General features: G+C 39.5%; 1 protein-coding gene across 1 annotated transcript in view; it reads right to left on the bottom strand.

The window, feature by feature from the left end:
* The window catches only part of CD109 (CD109 molecule), a 161,786-nt gene that overhangs the window by 110,923 nt on the left and 25,697 nt on the right, over nucleotides 1-25,166 (bottom strand). The window contains exons 4-5 of the mRNA XM_004475970.5: nucleotides 18,959-19,189; nucleotides 14,081-14,206 (exon numbers count right to left, since the gene is read on the bottom strand). Of these exons, the coding sequence (XP_004476027.2) occupies nucleotides 14,081-14,206; nucleotides 18,959-19,189 (357 nt within the window). The remainder of the gene's footprint in view (nucleotides 1-14,080; nucleotides 14,207-18,958; nucleotides 19,190-25,166) is intronic.

Genomic DNA, 25,166 nt, shown 5'->3' with positions numbered 1-25,166 from the left:
GTGTCCACCCCCTAGGGAAGCCCACGCTCAAGGAGTGCATCCCGTAAGGAAAGCTGCCCAGCACGAAAGAAATGCAGCCTGCCCAGGGTGGTGACACACACGGAGAGCTGACACAGCAAGATGACGCAACAAAAAGAAACACAGATTCCCGTGCTGCTGACAACAACAGAAGTGGACAAAGAAGAACACACAGCAAATGGACACAGAGAGCAGACAACATGGGGGGGGGGGGCAGGCCGGGAAGGGGATAGAAAGAAATAAAAAATAAATCTTAAAAAAAAAAAAAAAAAAAAAATACAGGTGAGGGACCAGATTTGGCCATGAGGCTAGGGTTTGCCAATCTACATCTAAAAAGAACAAAATTGATTTTCTAATTGTTTTAACCAAATCAACTTGACTGAAACATGGGGAAGGGACCTAGATTCAAATTTTTGCTGCCAGAGACTTTTATAGGAAGCACAAATTTCATTTACCAAACAAATTTCCTTCAGTTCCACAGCAACTACATCACCTTCAAAATGAGGTTTTTTTTGTTTATTCTAGTTCATCAAATATGGCTTGTGCTCGTTTATACTGCCAGCAACTAGAGAGGGAGGCTGACCTGAAGGCTGAAATTCCTGGATAGTATATCTTGCAAGCAAACACCTTTTCAGGCAAGAAAATACATAACTCATCTGCAGATTTTTTTTTCCCCCAATATGGTCAACATTCCTTGGGAAAATTGCTCCCCTAGAAAACTTTCTCTGAAGTGTATACTCTCTACTTGTATTTTATGAAAGCCTGCCTCAGTTAGATTTTCTGAACAACTTCAAAAGGAAAAATTGAAAAAGAAGAACCAGTAGGTATTCTCAGCAATTTCTGTAATTACTTTATCCCTTTGTCCCTAAGTCAACAGTTCAATGTGAGAGTGTATGTTACGGAAATCATTCAAGTAAAGGGGAGGGAAGAGAGAAAACATGCTATTTTTACTACCCTTCGAAGAAGTATCCTATGACTAGAGTATAAATTGAAGACATGCAAATTACTGAAACCATCTATTCAGTTACAGAATTCTCCCTGTCTAACCATGAAGCCATCCAACTTTGCTAATATCCAATAGCATATTACATGATCATTACAATTTCATATTTTAAAATGCAGGTCAGTTTCTTTAAACTCTTGCTTCTGAAGTAAAAAATAAAAATTAAAATTAAAATTAAAATGTCAGAAACAGAACTAAGGACCTGGATGTACTAATTTTGTTAGCACATTTATATTCATTTATGATCATTTCAAGTGCCCAAAAGTTTGCTTTCACACTAACTTCCAGGGTCTGGATTTAATTTTTATTTAAAGACTAAAAAAAATTTTTAATCTTCTCTGTCTCTGACTTATTACCACCCTTAAAATGTTTGAATGCATATAACAGGACGTTAAAATGGAACTATTTCAGGCTCATTTTTGGCTTTGGCCTATAAGATAATAGATGCCAACTAAGTTCACATTCCAAAACATACCATAAAGGACTTGCAAAGGAGGCTTCCAAAATCTGGTTTTACAACTTTCAATCTCTCACCCATGTTGAGCACACAAATGAAAACAAACCAGAAACTTTTAAGAAAAAGTTTTCAATGTGCTAGTAGTTGCACATACTCTGCCCCCAGGGATCAGGTGGAAAGTTCATTGCCCTTCATTTCAAACCTAAGGAAAGGGGCTTCAATAGGACCATCCAGAAAGCTGGAGGATATAAGTCCCCAGGAGTGTCCCCAAGCTGTCAATAATGGTCAAGCGTTTGACATATCTGAAATATTCAAAGAGCAAAAATATTGGTTACTGATCAGCCACTCTGGTGGCAGAGCTAAGAAAGTGTGCTGTTGGGGTTGGTCTGTACCCACACACATGAGCATTAATTATCCCTCAACTAGATAAGCAGAGAGAGAGAGAGAAAGCATGCCAGCACAGGACTATGTTCTGCCCTAATAGAGGAGTCAAGTAACCTCAGGAGATGGAAGCTAGGCAGTGCTCTAGATGCTTAGGTGCCTAGGAGCTGAAGACAGAGTTATAAGGTGCCAGTTGGAGGAGCCAGATTGAGAAGAATCAAAGGAATTACACATGAAAGACCTCCCAGCAATGGAAGAGGTGCTCCAACAAATCTACCAAGAGTTCTAAGAAAAGCCGTGTTAGTTTTAAATGGTTGCCAAGCCCAGAGACCATTGATGCCAGTTCACAATAGTATTGTTGAACCATATTCAGCTGACAATTTCGTAGGTCAAATATTGGCAAGTTAATATGACTCCTCCTTATACATGCAGTAAAAATATTTTGCCCCTCATCTCATTTCCTTTCACCCATGTTAATCCAGGAGAAGTCAAAGGCAGCCTAGTGAGTGGGGAACAAGCAGCTAGTCTACAGAAGACCCAAATGGTTAAAGGGAGTACTTTATTTTCTTGGATGGACATATTAATTCCTGAATGTAAACTGCTTTGTGTATGTGAAGATTACCAAAAATGACAGAGTTCTTTATTACCTAATGATAATCAGAAAATAATAGGATTTGCCGTATATTTCATCCAAGCAGAAGGGAAGAACTGGCTCCAAAAAAAACAGGACTAAATGGCAAAACAATAATATGCTTCCTTATAGCAACCGTCAAGCAATATACGTTCAACCTCACAGTTATACACCAATAACTGGGCACACAAAACCAAGAACTCAGCAACCGTTTTTGTTAAAGAAGCCTGGGGATGCAGAGGGCAGCCAAATTTCTGACTCATAAGACACTTTCTCACAGACACAGTTATGGTAAGAGATACAGAATGACCCACAAAATTTTACTTAATTCACAGTATGAAAGAAATTATATAGTATTTTGCTGTCATCCCCATCAGATACCATATGAATTCCCCCTTCTCAGGGACAAAAGTGTCAAATGAGCTATCTATATTCTTTATAGCCCCTGTACTCTGAATTCTGCCCCTACAACTTCACTGGCACCAAGAGGTTGCTCAGTAAGCAATGGCTACTTGCCTCCAAATAAGTACCCATCGCCTTTCTTGAACCTGGCACTGCTAGTTCTTCCCCTCTGTTCCTGTTCTTCCCCTCTGCTCCTGTTCCTCTACTCTCATGAGTCTCTTCACAAGCTTGGCTCTTCGTTCTCTTTTCCTTTCAGTAACTCCTCTTCTCAGCTCTTAAGTGTGGTAGTGATTTCTGACAGCTCAGACTAAAGACCTCCTGCTCTCCCCAAACATAGCCCTGACTTCTCTAAAACTTGTGATGGGTCATTCTCCCAAAGACTCACTATTTAAATCCCAGAGCCACCTTTTATTCTCTTTTCTCCTTTACCTCCATCACTATCGAATAGTCACTAACTCTACTGATTTCTCCATAAAGGTGTCTCTTGAATTCAACCATTCCTCTTTAATATTTGCTGCTCTCCTAAAATAGTCCCCTACTACCCCAAGACAGGACTACTATAACCTAACATAGAAAATGTCCAAATATTTATTAAATAACTGGTCCTAACTCCCAGTAGCTTCCAGAATCTAGTTTCTCTCCCTCTAATCATCTCTCATGCTACCACCAAAATCATCTCCCTAAAATAATACTTCGATCATGTCATTTTATTGCATAAACCTTTCTTTAAAAAGCTGCACAAAGACAACAAATATTGATAAATTTTTGTTGTCATATTTTCTACTGTATAATGTTTGGATGTTTTCACATTGAGCAAGCTTTAATTTTTTAATCAGAGGAAAATAATAAAGGCATAATTTTTATATCTTTTGTGATTTCAGAGATGCACTCAGATATATTTTTGCTTTCTTTGTCCTCAGAAGTCTTAAATTTATAACTGATTGACATTAAGAGTAAAACAAATTAAAGTTTTATAGCTCATTATTGTCTCTATGTAAAATCTAAAACTATATTTAATCTGAAACCCAAGACCATCCATAAAGCAGACCACGAACTCTTCCAACTTTCGCTTCTACTATCTTCTACTCTCCAAGCCCTCCACTCCAGGCAAGTGCATGTTCCCAACTCTACAGCTTGTCATCTAGCAAAAGCTTCATCTCCCTCCACCCCTACACTTTCTCATCTAAAAAAAGTTCTCTTGACACTAAAGTTTTCGAGCCCCACCCACTTGAAGCATGAAATTTTGAACCTGTGAAGAGCCTTAAAAATTCTCTGATCTGCTGACAGCTAAAGAAACAGATCCAGGGCTGAAAGTTCTTTCCCACTCTCCCTTGACTAAAGTGCTTAAGATCCAGGTCTTGTAACTCTTGATCTAATGGTCTTTGCATTTGTGATGTGAAGTCTTCCCTGCTCGTAAGCGCCTTGAAGGTAGAATCTGTGTCTTCTTATCTTCAGATATATACCAACTGGTGTTTTCTCCTACCTAACATACTACAGAAAAGTTCCATATCCTTAGCTTTATCCAGATTCCTACTAATGTTCATATGTTTAAACCTAATGCCTACCAAATAGTAATCATGTAAGATCCTATCTTTTTCCCCTCTTATATTTTTCCCATAAAATTGGAAAAGCTTTTAAAAATGAACAAGAAATCACAATGGAAACATCATCCTGCAAAAGTGTCAATGATGTATATTGGCCTGCTTAGAGAAATGACAGTCTGTGATTTGCAAAATAAAGTTTTTTAACCTTTACATTGTCCTTTCATTTCCTGTTTAGAGTTTAAACATCTATGGCCTAAATATTTCCAAGACATTGTTTTTCAATACAGACTCAACATCATGATCAACTGCAGTGAGTTTAAAAATACAGATGAGCAGTTCCCAGAATTACCAGAACTGAGGCCCAAACATAACTAATGCATGCATTCATCCATTCCTCCAAAAGAGATTGATTGTGCCTAATTGCATTTGCACCAAATGCTGGGGATACACCTTTTCATCACAAAGCTTTTGGCCTAGTGGAAAGATAGATATTTATCAAATAATCACATGCACAAATACATACTAACCAACTATAATAAAGGCCATGGATTAAATTTACACAGAAGTTTAATTCCCTGTAGTGTCAGCTCAGATAAGGTCTTGGGTAAGCCATAATAAAACAAGTGAATTTTATTCTAAGGCAAATTGGAAAATAACATGGTCCTATTTAATACTTAAATTACTTTTGCCAATGTGTAGAGAATGGATTACAAGGAGAAAGGATTATATTTAGAGAAGATCAGTTAAGAGATGCTAAAAATAATCTAGAAAAAATTTTATGGGGGCTTGGACAAGGTAGGTAGAGGTAGAAATAAAGAGAAGTAGACAGATTTGAAAACTTTGCTGGGAAAAAAGAAGTCTTGGATATGGATGGTGAGAGAGTATGAGATGTCTAGAATTCCTAGGCAACCAGCTTGTACAACCAGATGGATGGTTTGTAGAATTCACTGAGATAGGGAATGCTAGAGAAGAGCCAGTGTGGTGGGGTAAGACAGTAAAGATGATTTGGGACATGAGAAGCTCAGCATGCTTCTGAAACATCCAAGTGTGAGGTGTTATGTTGGCAGATGGCTATATGGCTCTGGAAATCAGAGATCCTGGCTGAAGAAAGAAATTTGAGAGTCCCTGGTATGTAGATAGAAATTGAAACCATATCTGTGAATGAACTTGCCTAGGGAGAAAAATGAAAAAGCCCAACCAAATCTTGCAAAGTTCAATATGTAAGAAGGGATAAATGGCAAAAGAGACCAACAAGAATTCAGACAAGCTAAAAGCACCCTAGGAGCCAAACTGCAGTGGGCTGAAGAAATGGAAGCAAGAGAGAATTGACACTATTTTTTAAGAAGGTTAGCCAGAAAGGGAAAGACAAAGAAAGTGAAGTCACTGGAGAGGCCAGTAGTATCTCCCCGTTTTTTAAGTGTGAGAAATTTGAGCCTATTAAATTTTATGGAAAAATCCAGGAGAGAGGGAGATCTAGGCTAAATATTCAGGAAAAAGAAGAAATGATCAATACTGTAAGGTTTCTGAGAAAGTAGAAGGGAGAAACCAGGGCAGGGGAGAAGGATTGGTCTTAGATACGAAGAACGACATCTTCTTTTCTGAAAGTAAGTGAACAAGCATGGCATGTGTGCAAAGGCAAGCAGAAATGTAAATCTGATGGGAAATTTAAGAAATTCCCGTCTGATGTTTTCGGTTTTCTTTGTCAAATAAAGAGGGAGAGCATCTACTGAGAATGAGGAGGAAGGAAAAAGAACCTCCCAATGAGCTAGCATTTTCTGAATTCTTCCCTGTCTTTGGAAAGAAAAACAAATATTCTGGAAAAAGAAAATTCTTGTGTAAAAACTAGAATTAAACATTTGAAGATATGAAGTTGTTCTATACCCAATAATAATTCATACAATAGGACTTGAGAAAAATAGCTAACCAATAACCAAACATAGACTGTGCAAAGCCCCATTTAGAGAATGGTAACCACACATCTAGAGTCATAGCACATTCATATTTCTAAAATGTTTCACCATTTGCAGGGTTTTATGCTGTTCAAGAAACAAATCATTTTCCTTAGTAGAAAAGTATTAAAGGAAAGCATAAAGTAATTTTCCAAAACTTCCTCCACACCTTTAAAAATTAAGTACTAATGGCAAATTCCTGCTTATGATATTGTCCTGTAATTACTTAGGATATAACTATTGGAGGACACCAAGTAAAGGGTACACAGGTCCTTGCCACTATTTTTAAAACTTTCTGAGAATCTATATTTATCTCAAATTAAAAAGGTTTTTTTAATTAAGTTTCTATTGCCTCATATCACCAAAGTTGTATAGTCTGCTAGGAGAGAGCAAGCTAATCCATAATAACCAGTAAATGACCCTACCAGGTCACCTATATGCTATAATACAAGTCTCTTGGACTTTCTCAAGCTAAAGGCATGGTTGTTGTGGTCAGAATCTGAGATGCCTTGGGAACGATCCAATATGTGAGGGAGTCATCCATATGGACCTTGAAATCACATCATAGATATGTGCAGTTTTTCTACCAGTGAATGCAGCAAGCCCTGCTGACATCTAAATTCACCCCAATAGGGAGACTATGTTAAAACAGAATTGCTGCACATATAATTTTATAGTACTAAAAATATTGGGAAATCTAGTATAACACACGGCATGAGCCTAACCAAATCATATCACTTCTCCCCATTTCTTCCTCTGTAAAATGAGCGACGGATCTAAGTGACCTCTAAGATCCTCTCCAGCACTGAAACCCTATGATATGTTCTGGCAGTTTTCCTCAGACCCTCCATTACACTGATGAGCAGGACACGTCAAAGTCCAAACCCAAGGTTTTCTGGCTGATGCCAAAAAGTCATACCCTGCAGAGGGGAAGAAGGGACACCTGAAAGGAGGAGCACTTCTTGAGTGACTTCTGGAGGGGAAGAACAAGACAAAGAGCATCTCATGAAAATTTGCTTGAGGTCCAGAAATTAAAATGCATACACCAAAGGATAGACTAGAACAGGTCAAATGGCTCAGTAAAATCACAAGACTAATAGGGCACAAAAATTGTGAGTACATTTTCAATTTCTATAAGAAATTAGGATATTTAGTCCTTAACTGAACTCATTTTTATTGTTATTTTTCAAAGTCAGAAAGCCCAGAAGCTTTAATAGGGAACTATTTTCCATTGGCTCACAAGTTCATCAAACACAGCAGAAATATATATTCTTAAAATGAAAATATGTGAACTTATTCCTACTAAGTTATAGTCTCATACAGAAGAGCAAAACTAGAAAACAAAGAATATCACAAAGGGTAATAATCAATAGTAGTAGTCTAGTAGTCATTCCATCCATGGATCCTTTCATCCCACAAGCATGAAGGAGTTTCTATAACAAATCAGATACTATATTACACATAATAAATACAAAAATTAATAAAATACAGCCTTTATCTTCAAGGACCTCATAATCTAATAAATGAGGCAATCATATTAAAAAAAAAACTACACTGATCAATGGAAGAACTTGTAACATTGATATAAAGGCAGTGATCACCAGAGGTTCTGAGAAGAAAGAATAGTTATAATACGGGGCATTTTTGGGACATTGGAATTGTTCTGCACAACATTGCAAAGATGGATACAGACCATTACACACTTGTCAAAACCTATGAAATCGTGTGCACGAAGTGTAAACTAAAATATATACTATAGTCCATGGTTAATAGCAATGCTTCAATATGTGTTCATTAATTGTAATAAATGTACCACACTAATGAAAGATGTTGTTAATGGGGGAAAGTGTGGGAGGGGGAGAGGGTGGGGTATATGGGAATTCCCTGCACTTGCAATGTAATATTTATGTAATCTAAAGCTTCGTTAAAATTAATAATAATAACTACACTGATCAATAAATGCCGTAGTAGAGATGAGTATAACATCCAATAGAAGAATGAAGAATGAAGTGATAAACTCTCTCAGCTGACCTACGAGAAATCAAAATTTTCAAACCTACTCCCTCCCTCCTTTTCTCACTGCACATGGAAGTAAGAACCTGAGGTCTTTTCAAAAAAAAAAGAAAGAAAGAAAAAGAAAAAAGCAGTCTTCTTTTAACCAGAGGCGAACAAAGAATTTTGGAAGCCACAACCACATTCCAGAGAAGATGCCACTGTCCCACAGTTTTCTGACCTGTCACAGTTTGCTCCATGCTTTCCATTAAGCTGTCATCACAAGCCATGGGGGTTACCAGATGCTACTTGTGGAGCACTTCGGGGACAAGAACTGTCTAAACAAAATGGGCTCTTTTGCAAAAAACAGACAGCTCCAGACAAACCTGACAGCAAAAGCAAGCTGACCCAGGAAACAGCTGGGAACCAAGGCAGCAAAAGATAAGGAGTATTCTGAAAGGCTATAAAAAGCAGTGAGGTGTTGGCAACCCTTACCTAATCTTTCTAGAACTAACAGAGAAAGTAGATGTTAACTGTTATAAACAAAGGAATAATTCAATGCAGATTGCTTGTGAATTACATAATAATGGGCTCCAAAAGAGTGATTTCAAGCCTGCTGAGTTTTCCACATTCTATTTCTTGTCCCGCATTCCTCAAACACTGGTTTAAGATTGAGACTAGGGCTGGAAAACTGCAGTCTGTTACATTTAGAAGAGACTACAGAGATTATCTAGTTCAGAGATTCCCAGTCCTGCTGTGCATCTGAGTCACCAGAGAAGCTGTGGAAAAAATACAGACTAACCCCAAATTCTTATTTAGTAAATCTAGAGGGGAGCCAGGGAGCTCTACTGAATTAGTCACCTAAAGAGGAGAAGTGATTCTCACAGCTAGGGAGTTAAAAGAATAAATCAGGTGGCCTGTCCCAGTTCCATGCCTTTTCAACTATTCCATAGGGCCTCTCAGTGTTTCATCTTTGATTTCTTTAAGATAGAAATTAAAGGTGCCTGGCAGTGGGTATCTATTAGAACTTATCAAAATGTGTTCTAAAAATAAAGCGTCTCCTAGAGCTCTTATTTAAGTTGCAATGCAATTACTGCCAGAATTACTGAATCACAATTTCTCAGGTGGGACCTGGACTATGCATCTTTAATAAGCCCCAGTCAGTTGATTCTTAATGCACACTGATGTTTGAGAACCACTGGTGCGTGCTAGAAGGCTAGAGTCTCTGGTGGCCCTTGTAGGAAAGTCGGTCAGGGAACACAGGCTTCCATCTGCCGCTCAGGGAAAAGACACAGGGCTGAGATTATCAAAAGAACAGGAGCCTCTCAGCGACGCAGGCTCTTCTTTGGGTTCTCAGAGAAACAGGAGCACTAATGCTTTGATCACCCAAAGTCTTTGTAAAACAAGCAGGGAGAGGGCTAGTGAGGCCAGATCCCCACAGCTCCCAGGTGCCTCGTTCTCAGACCCCCATGTTAACCTTTCTTTTCAAGAACCTCTAAAATTACTTTCTAGTAACCTAGAATACCATTCTTAAATTACAGATGCATTTGGGAGAACTCATCAATACCAGTCGAGAGAGAGAACTAGAATTAAAGTACTGTGGCAGTTTGAGATTATTTTATAAATCCCAAAAAGATAATCAAGAGGAAAAGGGAAGCCTGAAGGGGAAGACAAAGACCAGCCAGAGATCAGGGGCCATCTTGCTTTAACACATGGCAACTGACTTGGTGAAAAAGCAACCTTGAGCTGGATTTTTGCAGCATTGTAACTGTAAGCTTTTACGCCAAATAAACCCCTTTTATAAAAGCCAACAGATTTCTGATAGTTTGCCTCAGTACCTCTTTCGCATACTAATACAGAGCTTCAGGAAGTTAAGGGAGAAATGGTGAGAAAAGGTTAGGTAGAATAGATGATGCTTCTTCTCAAGAAAATAAGTATAATCCCCAAAGCAGCAAAGAAATATTCACATTCAATGCGTATGTAAATTAAGTATGTCCATAATAAAAAATCAGTGTTCTTACTAAATTTTACTAATTCTAAGAGGTCTTATGAAATAATAATCAAGAGTTGTTTTGCAATGTAATTTAACTAGCAAAAAAAATACATATGTCTATGAATATTTGGAGAATTTATGCTCTACCACCAGATACTATACAAAAATATAATAATAAAAGGTGAGAAAAAATAAGAAAAAAAAACTAAAATTTATACTAGATAAAAATAATTACTCATAATTTACCATTGAAAGACTAAAAGTAAAAAGCAATACCTGAAGGTCAAAAGCAATTGAAGTAATCCAGAAAGGTTAACAGGGGCAATAGATGGCTAACTCATTTTCGTTCTTCAAACAAACAAGTTACAGTCAGAGATATGCCAAGGAGTCCATCAAGTGTGTTTTACCTAAAGGATTGCTTGTCTGACCTAGCGGAAAGGGTGACTAAAAAATGCTACTTTCAGATTATCTGCCCAGTCACTCCAAATCAAAGCTCTCATAAGTCTAGTATTTTTTTAATATAATATTGTCCTTAAGTAGTAATACTGGGATCATTTCATAAAGGGATTTCAAAACACTCTCTGGAAAATAAATCTTTTCTCTTTCCTGAGTTTTATACTGAAATTGATCACTGCATTAGGAAAAATAAATAAATAAATACAATCTATAGTGGAAGACTATTTAAATAATAGATATATTCCCTTCAATAGTCATTATTCACCGCTAACAGAAAAGGGGTTTATAACAAGCAATATGCAGTTCTTTAAAACTGCAGAATTCAAGGGAAGATAAAAACTAGAGACCCAGGCTAGGTCAAGGTTGCTTCCTGTAATATTTCTGTGATTATACTGACCCCTAGCGGCCCTTGATGGACTCTTTTTATTAAGGGGCATTTTTTTTTTTTTTTGAGGCATGGCTCAAATGGACATTCTATCACCAATAATGAAGAATAGGTAAACCGTGTGGAGCTGGCCCATGCGCAGTTCTGATATGCACAAGGAGTGCCTTGCCACGAAGGGGTGTCCCCCGCATAGGGAATCCCCATGCGCAAGGACTACGCCCTTAAGGAGAGCCGCCCAGCGCAAAAGAAAGTACAGCCTGCCCAGGAGTGGCGTCGCACACAAGGAGAGCTGACACAACAAATGAGGCAACAAAAAGAAACAGATTCCTGTGCCGCTGACAACAACAGAAGCGGACAAAGAAGACGCAGCAAATAGGCACAGAGAACAGACAACGGGGGTGTGGGGGGAAGAGGAGAGAAATAAATAAAAAATAAATCTTTAAAAAAAAAAAATAGGTCAATATGTTTATTTTTGAAAATGTAAAGACACTTTATACAATTTAGCAAAGAAATTATATTCAGTTCAAGACAAATGACTTACATAGCTTTCATGCATTCATTTAATAAATATTGACTTCCACCTATATGCAAAGTGCTGTACTAGGAAGGAACATGATACAGCCCTTATAAAGACTGCAGTCTTTTGCAGATACAAGCCATTGTATATTTCGTCATAACCTACAAAATTGTGCAGGACAGAGTATAAACTATCATGTAAACTGTAGCCCATGTTTAGTAGCCATGCTTCAACATGTGTTCATCAATTGTAACAAATACACCACACTAATGAAGGATGTTAATGTGGGAAAGTGTGAGAAGGGAGGGAGTGGAGTATATGGGAATCCTATATATTTTTCATGTAACATTTATGTAAAGATCCTTTAAAAATAAAACATTTTTTTTAAAGTTTCAAATAGAGCTGACTTGACCTCTTCTTAGGAAAAAAAAAAGATTACAGTCATTTAGGGACCACCAATTAAAAGTGACCTGAGGGGAGCAGATGTAATTCAGTGGTTTGAGTACCTGTTTCCCATGTACAAGGTCCTGGGTTCAATCCCCAATACCTCCTAAAAATAAGAAAGTGACATGACTGAACCAAAGAAGCACAGTGCTATGACCGCTGGCATTAGCCCATTTTAGAGGACTATGAAGTGTAACTTACCAAATCCAATGGATGTGTCATGATGATGGGAACGAGTGTTGTTGGGGGGGGGGGAGAGGGGGGGTGGGGGGGTGGGGTTGAATGGGACCTCACATATATATTTTTAATGTAATATTATTACAAAGTCAATAAAAAATAAAAAAAATTAAAAAAAAAAAAAAAAAGCAATTAGTAGAAAGAATAGCATTTAGGCAGAGGCAACAGTATATGGGAAGGCTCTGGGACAAGACAAACTAGCGAATTTAAGAAACTGTAAGTCTAAAGTACAGAGTTGAAGAGCAAGAAAGGCACTTGGCAAGGCTGAAGAAGATGGCAGGGGTCACATCTTGTAAATGTTTTTAATGTTGTAAGCACCTAAATTTCCTTAAGAAGATTATCTTATTTTTTCTTATCAGTGCAATATGACAGATCAAGTCTACAGAGCAATACACGAGAAATTCTATAAATATTCAAAGTTTAATCTCACACCTTCCACAAGTCTTTCTCTACTATCCTATCCCCTCTCCCCTCTGGCACTTATTCTTTACACCATTCATTAAACAATTAAACTCCTAGAGCGACCACCCAGTCTAAATGGTCCTCCCTGGTCTCGTGCCAAGCTGGCCTCTGAATGGAAGGATAGACATCTGGTGTAAGGGCTGCCAATCCACAGGCTGCCAATCACCCATGAAGAGACTTGTTTTAGGGCTCTGAGGATGATGGTCATTTAGCTGAGCAAACATGACCAGCCTCGTCCAGATTTTGACTGAAGAACACCTTCAGAGTTGCTCAGAAAAGTGAGAGGAGAATGCTACATAACACAGGAGAGAGAGGGAGTAGTTGGCCCCCAAAGCATCAGTGTTTATCCTTACAACAAATCCTCTTTATCCCAAGGTGGCCCAAGAAAGCCTCCATACATGGCACACAAGGACTTCATGCCTTCCTCAAAATATCTAATAGGTAGAGGCCAGAGGTGCTATTAAACATCCCAAAATGCACCAGCAACCTACCTCAACAAAAAAATTGTCCAGTCCAAAATGTCAACAATGAGAAGATCTTTCTAAAAGGACTATTTTTAAAAGTTCCTATTCCTTAAGTTTATACTTATTTCAATAAACGCCATATAAAAATGGGAAAATGGTCAATGAGTCCTCTAGCATCACACAGTGATGTATGGGAGAAAACCTAGGGCCCAAAGAGATGGAGGGCATTTCAATGTTCCTGCCCTTTTAGACCTCAGAGCTACATGAGTTGGCAACAAATATAGGAAGTAGGTAGAGAAGTGGAGAAAACAAAGGAATGAGGAACAGAAGGCTGATGTGGCTGTTTATAGTCATCATTTACTAAAATAAATATAATTCAAGTATATTAGTCCAACCGTTCATCATGAACCATTATTCTGAAACATAAAGTTTGCCAATAATAGCTGTATATACTTATTACTTAGCTTTAAAATACTCAATGCATGAAATAAATAAGTAAAATCAACATTTATTTCATCAGATTTATACTAAAATGTCAAAATGCTCTAGCCTTCAGATTTTTTATTATAAGGTTAACCTGTTAAAAAATATAATAAATTAAAAATAAACCACATAAATCATCTAAATGTTCATATTTTATTAATTTTTTTCTGGTAATTGAATAAATGACTGGAGATATTTCCCCACCTGACCTAGTTAAATCATTTTAACATTCCCCCCCTAAAAAATATATATTTATACTCACAGTCACTTGAACTTGAATGGACCAGTCACCAAGTATAGGATGGGAAGATAACTGAAAAGTTTTAGAAACAACTCCAAGATCATTTTGTTCTGACAACCACTGTTGGATCAGATTTGATTTGGGGTCCTAAAATGAAAACCAGACATGTTAATTATGTAATGGCTGCAGTATACAAAAAAAATAGCCTATCTAGTTGTGACTGGCGCCTTGCAGCACTCCCAGGCACGTCCAGAACTTTCCCCCAAATACAATTCAAATATGGTTTTGGGAAAATGTCAGCTCTATACTGCTAAAAAATCGATCAAGATTTCTTTTTTTCTCACATTTCTCTTGGCAACAACTTATTCTGCTCCACCTTTTATTCTTGACACCATATTTCCTCCTACATGAAATAAAATATTTTGAAAAGAAAATTCTACTGTAATGGTAATAGCTTCCCTTTATTAAAGGCCCACTATGTGTCAAGCACTCTGCATTATCTCTAATCACTAAAATTCTCCTTCAGGGTAGGATTATCTTCATTTTATTATTGAGAAAACTGAGGTCAGGAGGTTAGGGAGGCACTCAATAACTGTAAGTGACTGGCATTGCCCGATATTATAGTGCCAATATGTGATGGAACTCAAAATTCAGACCCATGCCTAACTTTCAATGCAAACAAAAAGTGTGTCAAAGAAATGTTTAACCAAGGGGATCCATGAAAAATATGTCCTCCCACAGGCCCCAGACGATGACCTCTTCATACATCGAAGCCAATCCAGCAGTCATGCCACAAACACAAACCTGAGTACAAGATAAAGTGATTGAACTGCTTTGCATAGTTCCTGGCACATAATAAGTAGTGAATAAACACTAGCTAAAATCATTTATACCAGACCACTAGGGAGCACTGGCTTTTGTTTGACTATAGAATAAATTCTATGCTCCTTTGAATGGCTTACAAGGCCCTTAGTTATCTGACCCCACTATATTTCTAGGCTCATCATCCTCCAAACATACAGATTTGTTCACAGTTCATCCCAAAAATCCATGCATATTGGCCTCGGCAATTGCTTCATGGAGTATCTTTCTTTCTTATCCAACCGGTGAAATAAGCTCCAGCTTCTAGGCAGGCTTCTCAACATGCCTCCAGCAGACAGAAGTGACCACTCCCTGGAGAGCCCCTTGTACATTTGGACCTTTTGCCTCCTGAGTACCTATCACTATTTAAGACAACTCATTGCTTATGTGGGGCTTTATTGTTGATCAGAAATAGACAGTGAACTCCTGAGAGCAGGAACCAAATGCCTTCCCTTGTTCTTATTCTCTATCCTTTGGCTAGAGGCAGTGGGTTGACATAGTTATTAGAGGCCAGAGGAAACCTTTCTCCCAAGTGGATGAGAACATGAAAAACAGGGGTGAGCACAATACTAAGAATCAAGTAGGAAGTAGTCTAGCAAGCCAGAAACTAATTGTTAAAACCAAAGACTGAAAGCAAACCAAGAATAAGCAGGTTGCGGTCTTTGACAAACTCCTGGGAGAGGTATTATAATCAGCAGTTAGCTCTACTGTGCCTACCTCAGCATGAGGCATGGGAAGGCTGCAGAGTTTAAAGGCTTGGCAACATAGAAAAAAGTACAAATACCTAATAACTGTATGACAATGCTAAGCCTGTCTGGGAATTGAGGAAATGCAAATTAAAACAATGAAATACCATTTTTCTTCTGTCAGACTGTCTAAGATGAAACCAATAATAATTCCCAATGTTACAGAAAGTGTAGGGTAAGGGAATTTTCATATTCTCCTGAGGTATTATGTTGGTGAGAGTATATTCTCTCCCAGGTGGTAGCATGGCCCTACAAATGAAGCAAGCCCAAAATGAAGCCTTGATGACTTTGTGCCTGAAGGATCTGGAGGTTTAGAAGTGAATGACATAATCCCTCTAGTTTCCTAACCCTGTCTTGGACTTGGGCCTAACTGTCACAAGTAAGGAAGACACAGGGTATGTAGAAACACCAGAAATCTCCTCAGCACACACTGAGGATTGAACGGCCCATGGCAGCATCACAGCAGAGCCCAGCATTCGCATGTAGTCATCTCCTGCTGGGATGTGCACAGACCAGCCACGTACAATGTGAACAGTGCCCCTGTCACAGCCAAAAGAGCTGCACACAGAACACAATGGAAGAGTGGCCCCTCTGGATCACTGAGAGGCCTCAGCAAAGCACAGTGCCTGCCACCTGTGCCAGATTGTCTCATGCCATAAATTCCCCGGCTGGCGGATTAGTCTGCAAGGAGTATTTCTGCCACTCCTTAAAGTCCTGGATTATATGCCAGGTGTCTGCCTGCCACATAGATTTAGAGAAGTCAAATCACTTATACAAGGTGGCCCCTCACCTGGTGGTTTGTCACAGCTGCTCCAAGTGGTCAGAGCAGAGTCACAGAATATACTCCAAAATGAACAATACCTGTTCCCACACAGATTGGTCATCTCTACCAGGAGTAAGTACTTAAAGAAGACAGGTCAGAGTAGAAGCCAGCCATACTAGTTGCCCTCATAGCATTAGGGGCATTTATTTCCATAATGTTTAGGGAGGTGCGTTTTCTGCTACTGGAAGGCCTTTTTCATTTTCCTTCCTTTTTGAGGAAGGAAAATGAAAAATATCCAATGATCCCTGCCCTACCCACAACAAAACACTGAACATCTCTAAATATGCTTACAGTCAGTCTCTTAGCTACATCCTACAGTCATTCTCTCCTGAGCAGGACGGTTCCCATAAAGTTGGCCTGATTGCTCTCAGATGCATTTCTCCATGTAGCCTGGGGGTGGAGCTGCAACTTTATGTACAACATTTTCCCCAGTCAGAGACTTGTTAAGCCAAGTTCTGCTTTTTTCTGGGAATTTTTGCAAGAAGTAAATTATTCCACACTGAAAGATGTAGAAAACCTCAGAGTCTGGTGAACCTGGCCTGAATGATTGCTTTCATATGGAGGAATATCAGAGGTGTGGGACATTGCCTCTGTGTTCCGACCTAGCCTCCACAAGTCACACAGAGTGAGGCAGCTACAGACCTGAGTTCATATCTGAGCTCTTTGTCCTGTACAGACAACAGAGTAAGGCCACCCCTCATTCATTGTTCCTAACACTTTGGGTTCTGGTGGAATGTCTAACTCCCCTCCCCTGACCTATAGGGCCACACGTTGGCCAGGCCAGAGGATCCCTTAGGACCAGAGCTAACAAGAGGAGAGTCACTCTGAGTGCTCCCCAGAATGCCGTGTGTGGCCGGTGAAGAACAAAGTTGGAGAGAAGAGCCCAAAGAATCTAGAAATCAGAAAGTTTCAGTGGAAGATCCTAGAGCAGGGTAGGGAGGCAAAACTGAAAGGAAGAAAAATAAAAACGGACCAATGGGGTAAAATCTGGATTAATGCTGAGGGTAGGCACTTTTTCCATTATTGACTTTTATTTACCTGCAGTGGAAGGAACCGGTTGAATGTTAAAGGCCAGGCACAGGAAGACATTTATTTCTAAATCCTCCACTTTATTCACAGCTTCTGGCATCTAGTAAGTAGTCAGTATATATAGATATTGAACTAAAAGGCCTGAACTGACCTTCCCTACATATTATTCCTCAGAACGTTAGGGTGACTGACTATTCCAGACTCAAGAGGTTTCCAGGTCCCAGACTTTCAGTTTTAAAACCAGGAGACTCCCAGAAAATTGGGATGAGTTGGTTACCCTATTTCCATGCAATTATCAGATGTTTAGTATTCTCCTCAGCTTAAATGTAGAAAGCGTAGGCCCAGCTGGATCTCAACTGTCTTCAGCTTGTTTCACAGAGGAAAGCATTCAGTCTACAAACCATGCTGTCTCCAGATCACCAGAAAGTTCACGCGGCAGAGGTCAAAGAGCACTCCTATAATAACAGTCAGAGCTAATACTCTGTGAACGTGTCCTGTGTGCTCAGGCACAGTTCTAAGAACTTTGCCTGAATTATCTCACTTATTCCTCACAACTTTGTGAGATATTATCATCACTGCACACATTTTTACAGATTAGGAAACAGGATTCAGAGGGGTTAATTTCCCCAAGGTCACACAACTAGAGTCTATTCTTCTTAGAGCAGGCAGAATGACCTTTTAAAATGTCAAGTTAGATCACATAATGTCTCCCCTCAGAATTTAACAAGTGACTTCTCATCTCACTCAGAGTAAAACCCAAAATCCTTACTACGGCCTACAAGTACGTATGAGCACCTGGCCTAAAACCATCTCCCATATCTGACTTTATCTATTTGTCCTTTCTTTCCCTGAGCTTCACCACACTGATCAGCTAGTTGACCCTCCAATGCACCAAATAAGCTCCCACCTCAGTGCCTTCGCATGTGTTCCCTCTGTCCATATGGGCTCATTCTTTTATTTCCTTTAGGTCTCTGTTCTAATAGGTCTTCCCTGACAATCATGTAGAAAATAGCAAGCACAAACTCTATCTCTCACACACACACTATATACATATCTGTCCCTTTGCCTAGCTTTATTTTCTTCTTAGTATTTGTAATACATAATATATGTATTTGTGTGTTTATTGCCCATCTCTCTCCTACCCACTGAAATATAAGCTCAGTGTGAGCAGAGAATGGAGCACAGAAGTTCAATAAATACATGGCAATTAAATAAATCAATGAAGAAGACAGGAGTGGAACTTCAGCAGGCTGACTTTGGAAGCCAACCTCTTAACCACGATGCTCTACCACCTCCCTTCCTAGAGAGAGGATTCCCGTGTTGGGAGTTCATCTTACACGAGTTTTAAAACATTCCAGTGTCAACAAGAGGTGTAGAACTGCCAAGAAAATTTCAGAAAGATGGCTTGAATTCCTTGCTGCATTTCTATCTGACACTTACCTTAATTAGAATGCTTAAAGAGGTTTTGTAAGGCTTGAAATCTGAGAAGACTGTAACAACGCGAAACTTTACTTCTTGCTTTGGCTTGTATTGGGGCTTGTCTGTTTGAATGAAAACAGACAGTCTCTTGGTCTCAAATGATAAGAGGGTACTATTGGAGAATAAAATCTCATCCTGGGCACGTCCAGTGACACGCAGCTCATAAATCTCATCTGCACTGTTCAGAGGTAGCTGGAAAAAAAGGAGATCAGACATATCATGGTCTCACTACAACAAAAACGCTTTAATTGTAAGTTTGAATAGGAAATTTAAACATATAGTATTATCAAATGTAATTACAATGTTGGAAAATTTGCTCCTCCGAGGCAATTCCAAAGTTTAACAATTTGCTTTCCCTCTTTTAACATCCTGTAGTTTACTCTCCAATTAAATCACAGGGTTCCTAGAATGCAGGACACACCCTTGCAGCTCTCAGCTTCTACCCAGCCTTCTCTTACTCCAAGTGTTGACTCTTCCTGACTAACAGTTCTTGTGGGTCAGAATACAGAACATCCTTCAACATTTTCACATGCTCCACCCTACTTGAGGCAATCGGTGACAGGCACATAGCCAAAGGATTTGCTTTCTTCTTCCTGTATTCCCTTAAGCTCCTTTCTAAAATGTTCTCTTCCTGCATCTCACTCATAATGTGTTATTCTCTTGGTAAGCATTACCAAGTAGTATTAGTACTACTATTAATAATAGAACTCCTACCTTCTAGCATTAATAAGACCAGAAGCCATGCTAAGCAGTTTACCTGGGCTATATCATTTTACCTCACAACAGTCCTTCAGGTGGATGCTCTCATTAAACAACATCTTACAAAGAAAGAAGCCGGGGCTTGGAGGCATTAAGGAAGATGTTCCAGGTCACTAGGCAAAATTCAAACCTAACATGAGCTACACTGCTCTAACAAAAGCCCTGGTGAGATGGTTTTTTAAAATATGTCCACAAATTCTCTGGCCTTTCTCCTTTCAAGAGGTGGAGACTAATTCCCTAGATTAGGGAATTGACTTAGTTCCTTGCTTCTAAAAAAGAGAATGAGGTTAGGTCATAAAAATGGGCAGAGTCTTCCTGATTCTCTCTTTCTCTTGGATTACTGTTCTAGGGGAAACCAGCCCCAAGTGATGAGCACACTCAAGAAGCCAGTGAAGGGGCCGCATAGAGAAGACCTGAGGCCACCTGCCAACAATCACCACCAAGTTGGCAGCCACGTGAATGAACTACCTTCCAGTGGATCCTCCATTCCTAGTCAAGCCTGTGGATGATGCAGTGCTGGCTGACATCTTGATTGCAAGCTCATATGAGGGGAAGCGGATGTGGGCTCCCATCTACCATATGGTGGGTCCCAGGTCCAGTTCCTGGGGCCTCCTGGTGAAAGCGAGCTAGCCCGCACAGAGAGGCGGCCCGCACAGAGAGCCGGCACATGCAGAGAGCTGGTGTAGCAAGATGACACAACAAAAAAAGAGACACAGAGACAGTGAGAGGCACAACAAACTAAGGAGCTAAGGTGGCTCAAGCAATTGAGTGCCCTTCTGCCATGGGAAAGTCCTGGGATTGGTTCCCGGTACCTTCTAAAGAGAAAATGAGAAGAGAAGACAAGCAAACACAGAAGAACACACACAGAGAGCAGACAGCAAGCGCAAGTGGTAAATATAAATATTTATTTATAAATAAAATAATAAATCTTTAAAAAAACAAACTCACATGAGACCCCAAATTGGAAATGCCCAGCCATGTTGCTCCTAAATTCCTGACCTGTGAGAAGTTATAAATGTTCCTTGTTGTTTTATGCCACTAGGTTTGGGGATAATTAGTTATGCAGCACCTGACTTTTAGTTAAATCTGTATTGATAAAACTGAAGTTCTGAACCTGAATTCTGACTCATTTTTGCAATCATGTTTTGGCCACAGAAGGCTCAAGTGAGGATTTTCCAATAATAACAGTACCATCAAGCTAGTGATATGGATAAGAATATGAATCATAATGAACAATAAAATGGAGTAGGAAACTTCTCTAAGTACGAAACTTTGAGAAAAGAGCACTGATGCCTGCAATTTATTTGGAAATGCACTAGAAAATAAGATGAATTAATGATAGAGAGAGGGGTAGATGGATGATACACAATAGAGTAAATATAGTAAAATGTTAATGGCAGAATCTAAGCATTTGACGTAGCAATGCTCACTATGAAATTCATTCAGGTTGGTATATTTGAAATTTCATAATAAAATGCTAGGAAAAAAACATCAGTTATGTCACCTTCAAATGACCTCTACTGTTAATTTTGCCTTTGCTTTTCTTCAATAAACAAATATCTATTGAGCACCTTTTTTGTGCCAAGGTGTTCTAGGTGTTGGGGCTACAACATGAGCCAAAGGTCTGTGCCCTAGTGGAGATGAGAATCTAGCCTGGGACTTACAACTTACATTCTATTTTTTCACATGATAATTTTATCCTCAGATTCTTTAATCAGATTCCTTAATACCATTAGCAGGATGATATATATGCCAGGAACCAGCATATCATATGCTTATATATGTTGTAGATTTATAAATATTTCATGATGAAAAACAGATATCCAATGAGATTGCTCTTTATGATTTAGATCATTTTTCAGTGGCACAGAGGTCGAAAAACAGTGGATTAAAGCCTATTATCAAATTAATGATGCAGAGACCTGAAACTACAGAGGCCTATTAACAAGAAGGCCAAAGAGTCAGAGAATCAGAATTAACACAAGTGTACCCCAAAACATTTCACTCTGTCTCCTACTCCATCCTCCTTCAGGGAGCTGACATTGTCTCAAGGGGAAATTTAATTGACTGTCTTTTTGCTCCTTTCAGTTACCTTAATTAACCTGCTCTTTCAAATTTCCCCTGTTAGAAATCCAGGCCCCCATATGCAAAATGTGGGTAATATGGGATCCTCAAAGACTCAATGATAATTCCACTGGCTGGATGGTCAGAGATGCCAATACAGACCTTGGCAGATCAGTATATCTGGGATCCTGTGAACCATAAGGAATCATTACAAGTCTTGGGGTGTCACTGTGGTCTTTGGGTTTCAGTAGAGATCCTGAGGTGTCAATACAGACCTTGGTATTCCACTGTTAACAGTAGGGGACATAATTAAGGGACTGGAGAAAATACTGTCGATTTTAAACAATATGAACGTTTCCCTCTCTGTGCCAAACCTGGAATGGGCCATATATATAACCTGCTTAACATAGTGCAGTGGACACCAGGAGGTAATATAGCCTCCCAGATCTTTGCTAGTCATCTGGAGTCCATCTCCTTGGAGCCACAATTACTGAAAAGGATCCCAAGAATTGGTAATAAAGCAGTTCATTAATAAGGAACTTTTTGTTTCTTATGCAAAAATCAGTTATTTAACCACAAAGAGATTTTGGAGTCCTACTCCTTGACCTGGAACACACGACTGGAGGAAGTTGTAGTTTCCACAGCTGGAGACTGTCTGGCAGCAGGACAAGAGTCAGGGACTTGACAATATCAAGGGGCTTTGATCTGTGAAAAATCAATCAGTCACTGAGATGGGCATTGTTATCTATTTTGTGGTACAAATAAATGTAAATTCTCTGAGTAAAATGAAAGTTCTCTATCCAGGGTACATAAAGCATGATCACAAAGGTCTTTGGGGGAAGTGGACTTGGCCCAATGGATAGGGCATCTCCTACCACATGGGAGGTCCACGGTTCAAACCCCGGGCCTGCTTGACCCGTGTGAAGCTGGCCCATGCGCAGTGCTGATGCACGCAAGGAGTGCCCTGCCACACAGGGGTGTCCCCCGCATAGGGGAGCCCCCCATGCAAGGAGTGCGCCCTGCAAGGAAAGCTGCCAGCACAAAAGAAAGTGCAGCTTGCCCAGGAATGGCGCCGCACACACAAAGAGCTGACACAACAAGATGACGCAATGAAAAGAAACACAGATTCCCAGTGCCGCTGATAAGGATAGAAGCGGTCACAGAAGAACACACAGTGAATGGACACAGAGAGCAGACAACTGGGGGGATGAGGAGGGGAGAGAAATAAATTTTTTAAAAAAAAGGTCTTTGGTAGACAATAAATGGATTACCTATTGTCATCTGGGTTGTCTAAAGACATTTCACCATCTCTGAGAGACTATTTATCTTAAGGAAACTGAGACAAGACTGTATTTATACTAATTTACTTCATTAATCATGATGGTTACTGAAAGTAACAGAGACATTCTTTCAAAATAAAACACAGAAATTTATGATAGTTCCTATTATAAATGTACTAGTGCTTGTATTTTAAATGTTAAAAAACTCTTCTAAATAAAACAACTCTCTCATGTTAATTTATTTACAAAGAAATTATTTCTACTACATTTTTTTTTTTTTTTAATTTAATTTCCCCCCCTCCCCCGGTTGTCTGCTCTTGGTGTCGATTTGCTGCGTCTTGTTTCTTTGTCGGCTTCTGTTGTCCGCTTCTGTTGTCGTCAGCGGCACGGGAAGTGTGGGCGGCGCCATTCCTGGGAAGGCTGCTCTTTCTTTTCACGCTGGGCGGCTTTCCTCACGGGCGCACTCCTTGCGCGTGGGGCTCCCCCACGCGGGGGACACCCCTGCGTGGCACGGCACCCCCCCCCGCGCGCATCAGCACCGCGCATGGGCCAGCTCCACACGGGTCAAGGAGGCCCGGGGTCCGAACCGCGGACCTCCCACATGGCAGACGGACGCCCTAACCACTGGGCCAAAGTCCGTTTCCCTCTACTACATTTTATAACAAAAAATCATCTTTATATTAAGCATCAATTGCTTTTCATTTACTTGCTATTGAGGATGGATTTTAGTGTATCAAAAGCAAAAATAATGAGAAATTTAGATAATACATTTGTTTTAAAGACATCTTAGAATATTCATATTTTATAGCAAAAAGTCATTAGCAGCTTCAGGTTGACCAAGATGGCAGTGTAAGATACCCCAGGATCCCGTTCCCCAAAGAATCTGAACAACTAGCAAAAACTGGCAGAGATGTGTTCCTCAAAACTCTGGTTAACAGTTAAAGGGTTAAGTAACTGAGTGAGTGCTAAATCAAGACAAGGAAACTTGAAACAAGACCATGCAACTTGAATCCAGAAAATGCCACTTGAAAGATGTAGGAGAAGCTTGTGGTGCCCTGGTTGGGCCCCTAACCCCTTCACAGTGAAGTGTGGAGCTGGACTGCAGTCCCACTGTGGGTCCCTGGCCCTTTTCCAGATGGAGCAGAGTAATCCACATGCACAAACTAGGGCGCCTGTATGCCTGTTTCAATCTATCACATTGTCTAGAACCAGGAAACTCCTCTTGGGCTGGCCATCCCAGAACTTGCCCTGAAGCAGCAGGAGCTTACAGACAGCTAAAGTGGAATAAGAAACAATTAAGTCCAAACCTCCTGAGGAAAAGGATTACCTACTTTACATCAACAATTAAAAAACAGGGAGGGGGAGAAAGTCTATTTCTTAGGGAGTAGAGGAGACTGTTCCATTTTTGTTGAGCTTTATCAAATTTGCCCAGACACTTTAAAATTTGTCTTACTAAAAAGGGGGTATACACCGAAATACATAAAAAATTACTATATCTACATACAACAGAAAAGACATAATATTACAGATAAATATAGGATATTGGGGTTAGCATTTCTTATACCTAAGACTTAAAAGAATTATAGTAGCCAAATTTCTAGCTAATAATAGAAAAGAAAAGTACTGTTTATACTAGTATCATTAAGGTAGCCCACACCTTTGTCAGTCCTCTTCCTTTCAGCCTTTACACCCTTCAGGCCTGTGAGATTATTAATTCCTTGGAGGAATTCCTTTGAGTTATTGTGCTTTAAATTGGATTTCTTTTAACCTTATTATTAGAACACTCTTTCCACAGATTTCTACAGGCAGGCACTGGTGGCCAGCATCTAATGTTCTACTGTCATTAAGACTGGGATTTTTCCCTCTTTTGCCTCCTTATGCCTTTTTTCCTTTCCCCTTTTTATTATTAGCCACAGTATTTCTTAGGAAGAAAAGCACAAACATAATAAGTAAAAAAAAAGTAACAGCTATGGAATACAATCTTAAAGTACTCTTTTGAAGTACTATACTCTCTAGAAACCCCCCAAAATGAAGGTGGTTTCTGAATATGCATGAAAAGTAACCTT

Source organism: Dasypus novemcinctus, chromosome 11 (assembly GCF_030445035.2).
Source record: "Dasypus novemcinctus isolate mDasNov1 chromosome 11, mDasNov1.1.hap2, whole genome shotgun sequence".
NCBI lineage: Eukaryota > Metazoa > Chordata > Mammalia > Cingulata > Dasypodidae > Dasypus > Dasypus novemcinctus.
The sequence above is the reverse complement of the archived record's forward strand: the minus strand, read 5'-3'. Positions and strand labels throughout refer to the sequence as shown.